General features: G+C 44.6%; 1 protein-coding gene across 1 annotated transcript in view; it reads left to right on the top strand.

The window, feature by feature from the left end:
* Positions 1-13498, top strand: part of LOC124803474 (15-hydroxyprostaglandin dehydrogenase [NAD(+)]-like) — a 148912-nt gene that overhangs the window by 114527 nt on the left and 20887 nt on the right. Inside the window, exon 6 of the mRNA XM_047264666.1 lies at positions 2375-2501. Within this exon, the coding sequence (XP_047120622.1) occupies positions 2375-2501 (127 nt within the window). The remainder of the gene's footprint in view (positions 1-2374; positions 2502-13498) is intronic.

Consider the following 13498-nt stretch of genomic DNA (forward strand, 5'->3'; position numbering starts at 1 on the left):
TCGCCATCCCCGAATTGCTCCTCAATAGTGGGAAGCAAGAACCTGCTCAAAACATCAATGTAGGCCTGTGCTGTGATAGTGCCACGCAAAAAATCAAGGGGTGCAAGTCCCTCCATGAAAAAACGACCACACCACAACATCACAGCCTCCGAATTTTACTGTTGGCACTACACATCCTGGCAGATGCTCCCCGGGCATTCACCATACCCACGCACTGCCATCGCATCGCCACATTCTGTACCATGATTCGTCAATCCACACAACCTTTTTTCACTCTTCAATCGTCCAATGTTTACGCTCCTTACACCAAGGAAGGCGTCGTTTGGCATTTACCGGCATGATGTGTGGCTTACGAGCAGCCGCTCGACCATGAAATCGAAGTTTTTTCACCTCTCGCCTAACTGTCATAGTACTTGCCGTGGATCACGATGCATTTTGGAATTTATGCGTGACGATCTGGATACATGGCCGCCTATGACACATTACGACCCTCTCCAACTGCCGGCGGAGTCTGTCAACAGACGAGGTCGGCCTGTACGCTTTTGTGATGTACATGTCCCTTCACGTTTCCACTTCACTATCACATCGGGACAGGGACCTAGGTATATTTAGGAGTGTGCTAATCTCGCTTACAGACGTGTGACAAAAGTGACACACAATCACCTGACCACGTTCAAAGTCCGTGAGGTCCGCGGAGCGCGCCAGTCTGCTCTCTCACGATGTCTAATTACTACTGAGGTCGCTGATATGGAGTACCTGGCAGTAGGAGGCAGCACAATGCACCTAATATGAAAACGTATGTTTTCAGGGGTGTGCAGATACTTTGATCACATAGTATATGAATCATTCGTATCACAACATCAAGGAAAAGTCAAGTATCAGAGTATTTTGTATTATACACTTGTGGCCATTAAAAATGCTACACCACGAAGATGGCGTGCTACAGACGCGAAATTTAACCAACAGGAAGACGATGCTATGATATGCAAATGATTAGCTTTTCAGAGGATTCACATAAGGTTGGCGCCGGTGGCGACACCTACAATGTGCTGACATGAGGAAAGTTTTCAACCGATTTCTCATACACAAACAGCAGTTGACCGGCGTTGCCTGGTTGAACGTTGTTGTGATGCCTCGTATAACGAGGAGAAATGCGTACCATCACGTTTCCGACCTTGACAAAGGTCGGATTGTAGCCCATCGCGATTGCTGTTTATCGTATCGCGACATTGCTGCTCGCGTTGGTCGAGATCCAATGACTGTTAGCAGAATGTGGACTCGGTGGGTTCAGGAAGGTAATACGGAACGCCGTGCTGGATCCCAATGGCCTCGTATCACTAGCAGTCGAGAAGACAGGCATCTTATCCGCATGGCTGTAACGGATCATGCAGCCACGTCTCGATCCCTGAGTCAACAGGTGGGGACGTTTGCAAGACAACAACCATATGCACGAAACAGTTCGACGACGTTTCCAGCAGCATGGACTGTCAGCTCGGAGAGCATGGCTGTGTTTACCCTTGACGCTGCATCACAGAGAGGAGCGCCTGCGATGGTGTACTGAACGACGAACCTGGGAGCACGAATGGCAAAACGTCATTTTTTCGGATGAATCCAGGTTCTCTTTACAGCATCGTGATGGTCGCATCGGTGTTTGGCGACATCGCGGTGAACGCACACTGGAAGCGTGTATTCGTCATCACCATACTGGCGTATCACCCGGCGTGTTGGTATGGGGTGCCATTGGTTACACGTCTCGGCCACCTCTTGTTCGCGCTGACGGCACTTTGAACAGTGGACGTTAGATTTCAGATGTGTTACGACCCGTGGCTCTACTCTTAATTCGATCCCTGCGAAACCCTACATTTCTGCAGGACAATGCACGACCGCATGCTGCAGGTCGTGTACGGGCCTTTCTGGATACAGAAAATGTTCGACTGCTGCCCTGGCCAGCACATTCTCCAGATCTCTCACCAACTGAAAACGTCTGGTCAATGGTGGCCGAGCAACTGGCACGCCACAATACGCCAGTCACTACTCTTGATGAACTGCGGTATCGTGTTGAAGCTGCAAGGGCAGCTGTACCTGTACACGCCATCCAAGCTCTGTTTGACTCTATGCCCAGGCGTATCAAGGCCGTTATTACGGCCAGAGGTGGCTGTTCTAGGTACTGTGTTCTCAGGATCTATGCACCCAAACTGCGTGAAAATGTAATCACATGTCAGTTCCAGTATAATATATTTGTCCAATGAGTACCCGTTTGTCATCTGCGATTCTTCTTGGTGTAGCAATTTGGCCAGTAGTGTATTTAGCGTGACGGACTGCTGGTTGTCGCCGCTGACCCCTGCTCTGTCTGTGTGTGTGTGTGCTCGCGCAGGCCGGAGCACGTGGCCGCGGCCGCCCTGCACGTGCTGCGCGCCGCCCCCAACGGCTCGGTGTGGGTGGCGGAGGGCGGCGAGCCCGCCTACCAGTTGCGCTTCCCGCACCGCACGCAGCTGCGCGCGGCCGAGCGGCCGCCAGCCCCAGGGCCGGCGCCGACGCCGCCGCCGCCGCCGCAGTAGCCGCCGTCTGCCGCCGTCTCCCGCCGTCGCCGCCGCCACTACAGCGCCCAGTTCTCCAGAGATAACTTCCGCTCAGAGCGTCGAGTAGCATCTTAACGGATTAGAGGCAGATTGCACAACAAATTACGCAAAGGCGAGGTGATCTTGTCCCTTCAGTGGGCTGTCGTGTTCGCTTTCTAACAATACGGCGTGTCACTTCTACCTTGCAATCGTGCGAGTCGTTTGCAGTTTCGCGACACACACGTACCGCTAGGAGGGTGTCAGTACCTTAGGCAACTCCGCATCCTCATCTTTACTCCGACGCTTCTACCTTGCTGTCTATTCTACTACCGTCAATTAATTTACAAGGGGGCGACGTCACAAGCAGAATCTAGCTTCAGTTGATCATTTCGATGAGAGTTTTTGCTTGCCTTGCAGGATCTCTCCGTTCCTGATGTTGCACAAAAGTTCTCAAACAAAAATAACGTAGTCTAATTTGCGTCTTAGAACTTAGATCTGTGCCACAAATAATTTTCCTTTCACACAAACGAAAGTTATTTTGAGTGTCATATCTAGACCAGAATTAATTACATATTCGATTACTCTCACTTGTAGACAGTTAAAAAATTATTGTCTCTGACAAAGGCGACAAAACTTTTAGAATGTGATTCTGTAAAGCCATGTAGTTACTGGTATGTTATTAATAAATATAATCAGAAAAAATTGAAAATTTTTCACTTCCATTTTAACCACTTATTTCCTGTACAACAGATTTCTGAACAGATGGTGTCACCTGTACAGATCAATCTCCTCGTCTAGGTAAGTAGAACAGTCTCTACGCTAAAAACGTACTGTCACCCAGACGGAATTGTATTCTCTTCTGCAAGTATCTTCTCTGTATTAACGATTTGCTCATAACTGTACCTCAAATTTGTTACTCGTAAACATACTCTTCAAGTCACTAAAACTGAAAGCGTAACGTTGTTCCTCTTTCACATTTTGTTGCAAAATTCAGACATCAAGCCATGATCGACTATTTTTCCTGTGAGTTATTCAAAGCCTGTGTACGACTTAGTGTACGTATTTATCTTTTGCACATCCTATCCCAATCTTCGTGTTTCCTCATACTCCTTTTAGCTTTATTTTGTGTGTTGTTTGAGTTAAGTGGTAATCTGTGTGGCTGTCCCCTTGTGTGTGTCCTCAGCTACGTGTTGGATAGGATGTCACGGATTCTGCCACTGCAATTCCAATTCGTTACGAACTTATGAGTATCACCCTTTGGTGTAGAAGTCAAAGAAGCGATAGGATCTGCAGATGCAGTATGCTGTAGTCAGCTACCTTAAGGAAGTCCAGCTCTCCTCTCCATAAAGATCGGACGGGGAGCGAGTGCGCTGACTGTGAAGGTGTGAAGTTGATTTTTGTATGAGCTCCGAATGATCTCACGAATGTCGGTATTGTATATGAGATTTGTAAGATAAATTTCACAGGAAATGCTTTCAGAAAGCTAAATGGGAGATTTGCTAATGTTAGAATTTTCAGCTAGGAAAGAAGGTCTCCGTCTCGATAATGTAGATGAAACCAAGTGTGTACGTAGAGATAATTTTGAATAATTTATTGCTTGTGATAGAATAAGTCCTAGATTTAACCCGTGAGTGAAATACTTTCCTCGGGTAAGCAACGTTTCGTGGTGAGTGATGGGTTACTTTGGCTTCAGTGAACCTGGTGGTCGGGGTCTGGACAGACAAGGCGAAGGCTGTTGGCTTGCCCTGTATTAGTTCAAGCTAGGATGTATAATATTAATTTGAAAAAAATTGCATATGGAGTAATGACTGTGGGGACGAGTACGGTGTTGTGGTAACTGAGACATTGCCTCTAACGTACTACGTGACTATCAGCCGCACGGCCAATGGAATGCTTACACCACGTTCACTGATATCCTTTTCCAGTGTACTTACAAGTTTTACAGTTTGCGTGTGACTCCTTTCTAACTCACAGGAATGGACACGTGCTGAGTAAATGCCGCTGCTCTCGCAGTCTGTAGACTAGGCAATGAGAAGCGCCGTTCCTGAGGTAAGCAAAGAATGATGGTAGGCAGCGCGCGAATGTGGTGTACTTAAGAAAACAATCGTGTGAAGATTATTCAGCTAGGGAGGCAACAACGTGAGTGAGACAGAGCAGAATTGGTCTGCTGGTGACGCACTACAGAATGTGCGAATGCGCCACCCTTTGCTGTGTCAGTCTTAGCGTGTGAAAGCATTTGTTTAATTGGGGAAAAGAATTTTTGTTGAATCTCTAAAGCTGATTTTGGAAGTAGATTATTCCTCTGTAGGGGCTCATAGGTTGTAAGCTCTTTGGTTATATACGCAGTGGGACTTAGTAAGTTTTATTAATACACTACTGGCCACTAAAATTGCTACACCACGAAGATGACGTGCTACAGACGCGAAATTTAACCGACAGGAAGAAGATGCTGTGATATGAAAATGATTAGCTTTTCAGAGCATTCACACCTACAACGTACTGACATGAGGAATGTTTCCAACCGATTTCTCATACACAAACAGCAGTTGACCGGTGTTGCCTGGAGAAACGTTGTTGTGACGCCTCGTGTAAGGAGGAGAAATGCGTACCATCACGTTTCCGACTTTGGTAAAGGTCGGATTGTAGCCTATCGCGATTGCGGTTTATCGTATCGCGATATTGCTGCTCGTGTTGGTCGACATCCAATGACTGTTAGCAGAATATGGAATCGGTCGGTTCAGGAGGATAATACAGACCGCCGTGTTGGATCCCAACGGTCTCGTATCACTAGCAGTCGAGATGTCAGGCATCTTATCCGCATGGCTGTAACGGATCGTGCAGCCACGTCTCGATCCCTGAATCAGCAGATGGGGACGTTTGTGAGACAACAACCATCTACACGAACAGTTCGACGACGTCTGCAGCAGCATGGACTATCAGCTCGGACACCATGGCTGCGATTACCCTTGATGCTGCATCACAGAGAGGAGCGCCTTCGATGGTGTACTCAACGACGAACCTGGGTGCACGAATGGCAAAACGTTATTTTTTCGGATGGATCCAGGTTCTGTTTACAGCATAATGATGGTCGCATCCGTGTTTGGCGACATCGCGGTGAACGCACATTGGAAGTGTGTATTCCTCATCGCCATATTGACGTATTACCCGGCGTGATGCTATGGGGTGCCATTGTGCCATTGGTTACATGTCTGGGTCACCTCTTGTTCGCATTGACGGCACTTTGAACAGTGGACGTTACATTTCAGATGTGTTACGGCCCGTGGCTCTACTCTTCATTCGATCCCTGCGAAACGATACATTTCAGCAGGATAGTGCACGACCGTATGTTGCACGTCCTGTACGAGCCTTTCTGGATACAGAAAATGTTCGAGTGCTGCGCTGGCCAGCACATTCTCCAGATCTCTCACCAATTGAAAACGTCTGGTCAATGGCGGCCGAGCAGCTGGCTCGTCACAATACGCCAGTCACTACTCTTGATGAACTGTGGTATCGTATTGAAGCTGCATGGGCAGCTGTACCTGTACACGCCATCCAAGCTCTGTTTGACTCAATGCCCAGGCCTCTGAAGGCCGTTATTGCGGCCAGAGGTGGTTGTTCTGGGTACTGATTTCTCAGGATCTATGCGCCCACATTGCGTGAAAATGTAATCACATGTCAGTTCAGGTATTAAATATTTGTCCAATGAATACCCGTTTGTCATCTGCATTTCTTCTTGGTGTAGCAATTTTAATGGCCAGTAGTGTACTTTCCAACTGGAAGGAATTTCAATGCGTGATTCAGTACGAGTATGGGAGAATGTGTGTGAGGACGTAGGAGAGGGTGAGCAATCCAGATTATCTAAGTATTCCCTTGTACAGTGCTCTCGCGTGTCATATATACATATGTGACAAACGAACAGGCGTAAAATGGACCGAAGAACGCAAGCGAGATCACAGCCAGAAGATGAAAGAAATATGGGCAACCAAAAAGGCAATCAAGATGAAGCCGAAGACACAAAGCCGACAAGAAGCATGGACAGAGGACCGGAAACAGAAAAACAGCGAGCGAATGAGGGAAGTTTGGGCAGCAAGGAAGGCAGCAAAAGGAACTGTCTATGTAGTTTAGTCCAAATGCGCTCTTTAAGGGCAAAACACCAATATATATATATATATATATATATATATATATATATATATATATATATATATATATAATTTTTTTTTTTTTTTTTTGAAGCGCCAAAGAAACTGGTATAAGCATGGCTTCAAGTACTGAGATATGTAAACAGGCAGACTGCGGCGCTACGATAGTGACGCATACAGAAGACAGTAAGCGTCTGGCGCACTTGCTAGATCGGTTACTGCTGGTACAATGGTAGGTTATCAAGATTTAAGTGAGTTCGAACGTGGTATTATAGTCGGCGCACGAGCGGTCGGATACAGCATCTCCGAGGTAACGATGGAGTGGGGATTTTCACATACGACCACTTCACCAGTGTACCGTGAATATTTGTAAACCGGCAAAACATGAAATCTCCGACATCGCTGCTGCTGGAAAAAGATCCTGCAAGAATGGGACCAACGACGACTGAAGAGAATCGTTCAACGTGACACAAGTACAACCGTTCCGCACACTGCTGCAGATTTCAATGCTGGGCCATCAACATATGTCAGATTGCGAAGCATTCCAACGAAACATCATCAATACGAGCTTTCGGAGCCGAAGGCCCACTCATGTACCCTATTGACTGCACGACACAAATCTTTACGCCTCTCCTGGGGCCGTCAACACCGATGTTGGACTGTTGATGACTAGAAACATGTTGCCTGGTCGGACGAGTCTCGTTTCAAATTGTATCGAGCGGATGGATGTGTACGGGTATGGAGATAACCTCATGAATCCATGGACCCTGCATGTTAGCAGGCGACTATTCAAGCTGGTGAAGTCTCTGTAATGGTGTGGAGCGTGTTCAGTTGGAGTGATGCGAGACCCCTGAGACATCTAGGTACGACTCAGGCAGGTGACACGAACGTAAGAATCCTGACTGATCACCTGCATCCATTCGTGTCCATTGTGCATTCCGACGGTCTTGGGCAATTCCAGCAGGGCAATGCGACACCTCACACGTCCAGAATTGCTACAGCGTGGCTCCAGGAAAAGTCTTCTCAGTTCTTCCGCTGACCATCAAACTCCCCAGACATGAACATTATTGAGCATATCTGGGATCCCTAGGAACGTGCTGTTCGGAAGAGATCTGTAGCCCCCCTTAATCTTACGGAATTACGGACAGCCCTGCAGGATTCATGGTGTCAGTTCCGTGCAGCACTACTTCAGACATTACTCAGGTCCATGGCACGTCGTGTTGCGGCACTTGTGCGTGCTCATGGGTGCCATAGGCGATGCTAGGTAGGTGTACCAGTTTCTATGGCTCTTCAGTGTATATGATATTGCTTAGTTTGTGCTTGAAAGAGTTTGGTAGCGATTCATGATGAAATTGTTAGGTTAACATGTAGCGATTGTTCTACATCTTACCAAAGATTAGTGTATTAATCTGACACATTCTTTTCATGCAAAATCTAGGTAGTTTTGAAGCTGAATAAATCGCCATGTTCTTGAGAACAAAATGAGATTGGTGTCCATATTGCCTGTCTCCTGGTCGCAATAGATCATTTCCCGCCATTTTGTCCCGCCATTCAGTCATTGTTCACAGTTCCAGTATTCTGTTCGCAATACGTAAGAATTTTGTGCATATAAATGGTATGTGGACGGCTTGTAGGTCATACGTATTGAGTGGCTCGCTAAGTGTTAGTATCATTGCTTCATTTGTTTTCCTTGTTACCGTTCTCTGTTAATGCCCACCATAAGAAATCAGATAGAGCCGGTGTTTTCTCACATTGAAGTCAGTATTTTGATGGCTGCGCATCACTGAGCGGACCTCAATAGCATTCATTGTCCACATCTCCACATCTCCTATGTAGGGAACAAGCTTCTGGACACAGAGAGGGGGAGTATATTCTCCGGTAAGAATCGATATCAGCGAATTAACTGACCATTCTCAAATATAAAAGCAATAGTTGCAAACGGATTACGATATCGTTTCACCGGAATAGGTAGGGAAGTCACCTCTTAAAACTTTTGGGGCAAGGAATACTGCCTTGTTGTTCTAAATATTGGGACTACTTCGCGAATAAATGGAACATGTGAAGAACGATATTCATGATCGTCTGTGTGATTTATTCTAGTTATGTGTTGTCGCAGAATTCAGCGCTTCCCAGGAAAGCCCATGTGCACAAAACATACACGAAACTGACAGTGAGAAGTGACGAGATGCTGACATGCTATGATACTAATTCTTTCGTGAATCTTTGAACAGCAGGCCATTTACCTTGCAGCATAAACTTATTCTACATATTTCTCTGACTGTAGAAAGTTCATTTTCAGAATGCGGAGTCTAAGTCAAAAGAAATAAATCTATGTTTTTTTCTTCTGCTATGTTGTTTAATAAAATGATCAGCCAAGACGGTCATGGTTTTAATTGCTTTCTTTGATGCCGTAAAGTGACACAAAGTCCGGCTACGAATTCACAAGCCCGATTTTATTATTCACACCAGTGCACATTCATGAGCAAAAGTCAAGCTGAGAATGATACTCATCAACTTTCACGTTACACTTTTTTGCTGCTTCTTTCGTTGCCTCATATTTAAATGGAGGAACATCCACCTGCGACGCGAAAGTACTGTTCATGTCGTTAGCAGGTCATCACAACACATACTTAAGACTTCAGGATTTGTAATAACTAAATCCGTCCGCTGTCAGTCACCTAATGAATACCTCAAACAAAATAATACGAAACACAAAAAATTTGTTAAAATAAGTACAACATGAACAACATTAATTCACAGACCACTGGCGTATTTTCGTCTTTCTCGGCTATTAAGAAATTAGAAAATGCAAACACCTTAACACATGCTTACTCAGTTATAGGCAGTTAGGGTACAAGATATTTTGCAGCTTTGAACTATGTGGGAAATTTCAAATAAAAGTATTTCTCCCGAATTCTATGCTCTCTCATGTAGTACAATAATACATAGACACATCACTAACTACGTTTCTATTTTCTAAATATTAGTACCATTACAAATATATTCTCTCAGACTGTTACATTCAATTATATAACAAACAAATACTTGACTTTATGAAGTCTTTTTCTTTTTTCTTTGTCGAGTATTGTTAATTCAAATGGTTCAAATGGCTCTGAGCACATGCGACTTAACATTTGAGGTCATCAGTCCCCTAGAACTTAGAGCTACTTAAACCTGACTAACCTAAGGACATCACACACATCCACGCCCGAGGCAGGATTCGAACCTGCGACCGTAGCAGCAGCGCAGTTTCGGACTGAAGCGCCTTGAATCGCTCGGCCACAGCGAATGTTAATTCACTCAAGAAACATAGGCACTCTTCGTGGCTCGCTTCTGAATACTATTAGTGCATTAACTACATCCAGTAAGTATGTTTTTCCGCGTCCAGGAACCCAGTAGAATTTAGCACCATCAATTCTGTTGTTGTTGATATGATCAATTGTTATAAACTTTTTACTGAAATTACACCTAGTGTGTACCATGTGTGACTTCATCTGTTTCTTTACGGTACATCTGATCTACTACATCTTCCAACTGTTTCAAAATTACTGATTTCCCTTGAAAAATGTTCTTTTGACTATTCAGTATGAAGAGATATGGTAAGAAAGAGTATAGGCTTGTCTTCTTGAACTATAGCTAAGCTAACTACCGATAAAAAAAATACGGAAATCCAGCCGCAGCACTAACCAGAAAATTCAAAACACTACAAAATCTGTTTGTACAAAAAATTTAAATTTTTGGTAAGATTTTATGGGGCCAAACTGCTTAGGTCATCCCTAAGCTTACACCCAACTTAATCTAACTTAAACTAACTTAAACGCTATGGACAACACACACATCCATGTTGAGGGAGGACTCGAAACTCTGACGAACAGTGGGTTTTGATAAGAGTTGCCAGTGCTAACAGACAAGCATCATTGCGTGAAAAAACCGCAGAATCAATATGGGACCTAGGACGAGCATATCAGTTAGGACAGTACGGCGAATTCTGCCGTTAATGGATTATAGAAACATACGACTGAGGAGAGCGCCTTTGCCAACAGCACCACATCGCCTTCAGCGCCTCTCTCATACGCGTGAGCACATCGGTTGGACACCAGACGACTGGAAAATCACGACCTGATCAGCTGCGGCCCGATTTCAGTTAGTAAAATTTGATCACAGGGTTCGAGGGAGGCGCACAAGACATGAAGCCGTTGGCCTAAGTTGTCAACAAGCCATTGTGGAAGCTGGTAGTGGCTCTATAGTCGTGTGGGCCGTTGTTACGTGGAATGGACTGGGTCCTCTGGACGTTCGGCTACTTGGAGACCACTTGCAGCCATTCATAAACTTAAAAGTTCCCGAACTATGATGTCATGTGTAATGCGCCAAATTTTTGTTTCGCTACATCGGCATCACTAGTGGTTGTCGCCTGATCTTATTATGAAAATTTACTGTTATGAAAATAAACGTGCATTTAATTAGTTGTTCGCTAGCTGTTGCTACACTGAAGAGCCAAAGAAACTGGTACACCTGCCTAATATCGTGTAGGGCCCCCGCGGGCACGCAGAAGTTCCACAATACGACGTAGCAGGACTCGACTAATGTCTGAAGTAGTGCAGGAGGGAACTGGGACCGTGAATCCTGCACGGCTGTCCATAAATCCGTAAGAGTACGGGGAAGTGGAGATATCTTCTGAACAGCACGTTGTAAGGCATCCAAAAATGTTCACGTCTGGGGAATTTGATGGCCAGCGGAAGTGTTTGAACTCAGAAGATCGTTCATGGAGCCACTGTGTAGCAATTCTGGACGTTTCGGGTGTCGCATTGTCCTGCTGGAATTGCCCAAGACCGTCGGAATGCGCAATGGACATGAATAGATGTAGCTGATCTGATAGGATGTTTACGTACGTGACACCTACCAGAGTCGTATCTAGACGTATCAGGGGTCCCATATCACTCCAATTGCACACAACCCAAATCGTTATAGAGCCTCACCAGTTTGAACAGTCCCCTGTTGTCATGCAGGTCCCGTTCTTGCAGGATCTTTCTCCAGCCGGATTCCTGATATTCACGGTACACTCGCGAAATGTTCTTTCGAGAAAATCCCGACTTCATCGCTACCTCGGAGATGCTGTGTATCACCGCTCGTGCGCCGGCTATAACACCACGTTCAAACTCACTTACGCCATTGTTGCAGCAGTAACCGACATAGCAACTCCGCCAGTCACTTGTTGTCTTACATAAGCGTTTCCGACCGCAGCGCCGTATTCTGCGTGTCTACATATCTCTGTATTTGAATACGCATGCCTATACCAGTTTCTTTGACGCTTCAGTATATATGAATTTTGTAAGCTGTTGTAGAGGTTGTCGCCTGAAAACATCTGAGCAGCAGAATGCGGCCAAAGTCAGCAACTCAACTACGCATGGACGACAAGACAATTGCGGCTTGCGGCAAAGATAACATCTACGAGGCAGCTGGCCACCGCAAGACTCCAATGACAGCCGCAATGAAAGACTAGCTACGGTTAAAAGGGAGAATTAGCGTGCTATGTTTGTTCATCGTAAGTGGTTCTTGGTTTCTCCTATGAGAAACTCAATTTAAGTGTTGTTTCTTGGTAGCCGGACTAACATTAGTCCGAATCGGATGAGACTCGGGACAATTCGAATCAAACGCTACAGTCGTTTAGGTGAATTCCGTGAGATTATTATCGGCTTGCTTGAAATATATTTACGCCGATCTGTGATAATTTTTTTTTGTTTTTCTGGGACGAAAAGCGTGAAGTGATTGATTTATTTGGGAAATTAATATTTTGTCTGAGGCAGCAGTAGTGGCTACGATATATTTAGGATTGGTTTCTCGTAGTTGGTGATTTTATGCCAAAACAGTTACTGAACGAAGCGTAACTTGAAAGCCACTCGTTTGTAGGCGATCCGTATCTCAGATTGGAGATTTTCCATTTTCTTGTGGGAGATAAGTGACGCTATCACGCGAAATCTTTATTAGTATTTGAAGATGGGGAATGCACGCGCTAAGGAAATAGTGCCTCTGCGTTGTTGTCTTAGTGGATTTGAAGATGAAAACAAGCTCTTAGAAAATAGTGACTTTGAAATATTCTGCAAGGGTTTATTTTGCGACTTCAGCGTGAGCGTCGATGTATTTTATTTAATGTTTGGAAACCTCTCTATAGGTACACGGACTGTGTTATCTTTGTAATCAATGGAACGGACGGCCTACTGTTGTATGTGATACAGCGAAAACCAATCTAAGTTGACAGGAATTTTCCAAGCGAGTTCTCGAATTTAGTGTCTTTTCCTATAAAACCCTAAACGCAATGCAAGAACAATTATTATTGAAGACACCCTAATTGTGTCTCCTATCGAGCGTTTTAAATAATTTCAATGGTAATGGGTCCGCAGAAAGTCAAGTGACACTCAGGTTTTTTTTTTTTTTTTTTTTTTTTTTTTCGCTTTGAGGGTCTTGTTTGACTGGGGAGCCCTAGTAAAATCAAACCTGATTTGTTCCAACTCATGAAAGGAAACAGACAATAAAGACAGAATAGTTTCTGTTTTGAAAATAAAAATAGTGTTCCGAATCTCATTTGCCAATATTCAATATTCGAAGATCTTTAAAAAGTAGACGTCAGTTTTATAGCAAACGAACAATTTGCAAATATTGTAAAGTGGTGAAATGAAGTCAGAAATAAAATAAGGCAAAGTCTGACATGTTATAAAAAGCAAAGATATTAATTCCAAAAGAAATAGGAATATAAGCTCAGATTTGTCAGGCTCCTAAGAGAGACTTTAATTCATATTTTTA

The sequence above is a fragment of the Schistocerca piceifrons genome, chromosome 6 (assembly GCF_021461385.2).
Source record: "Schistocerca piceifrons isolate TAMUIC-IGC-003096 chromosome 6, iqSchPice1.1, whole genome shotgun sequence".
NCBI lineage: Eukaryota > Metazoa > Arthropoda > Insecta > Orthoptera > Acrididae > Schistocerca > Schistocerca piceifrons.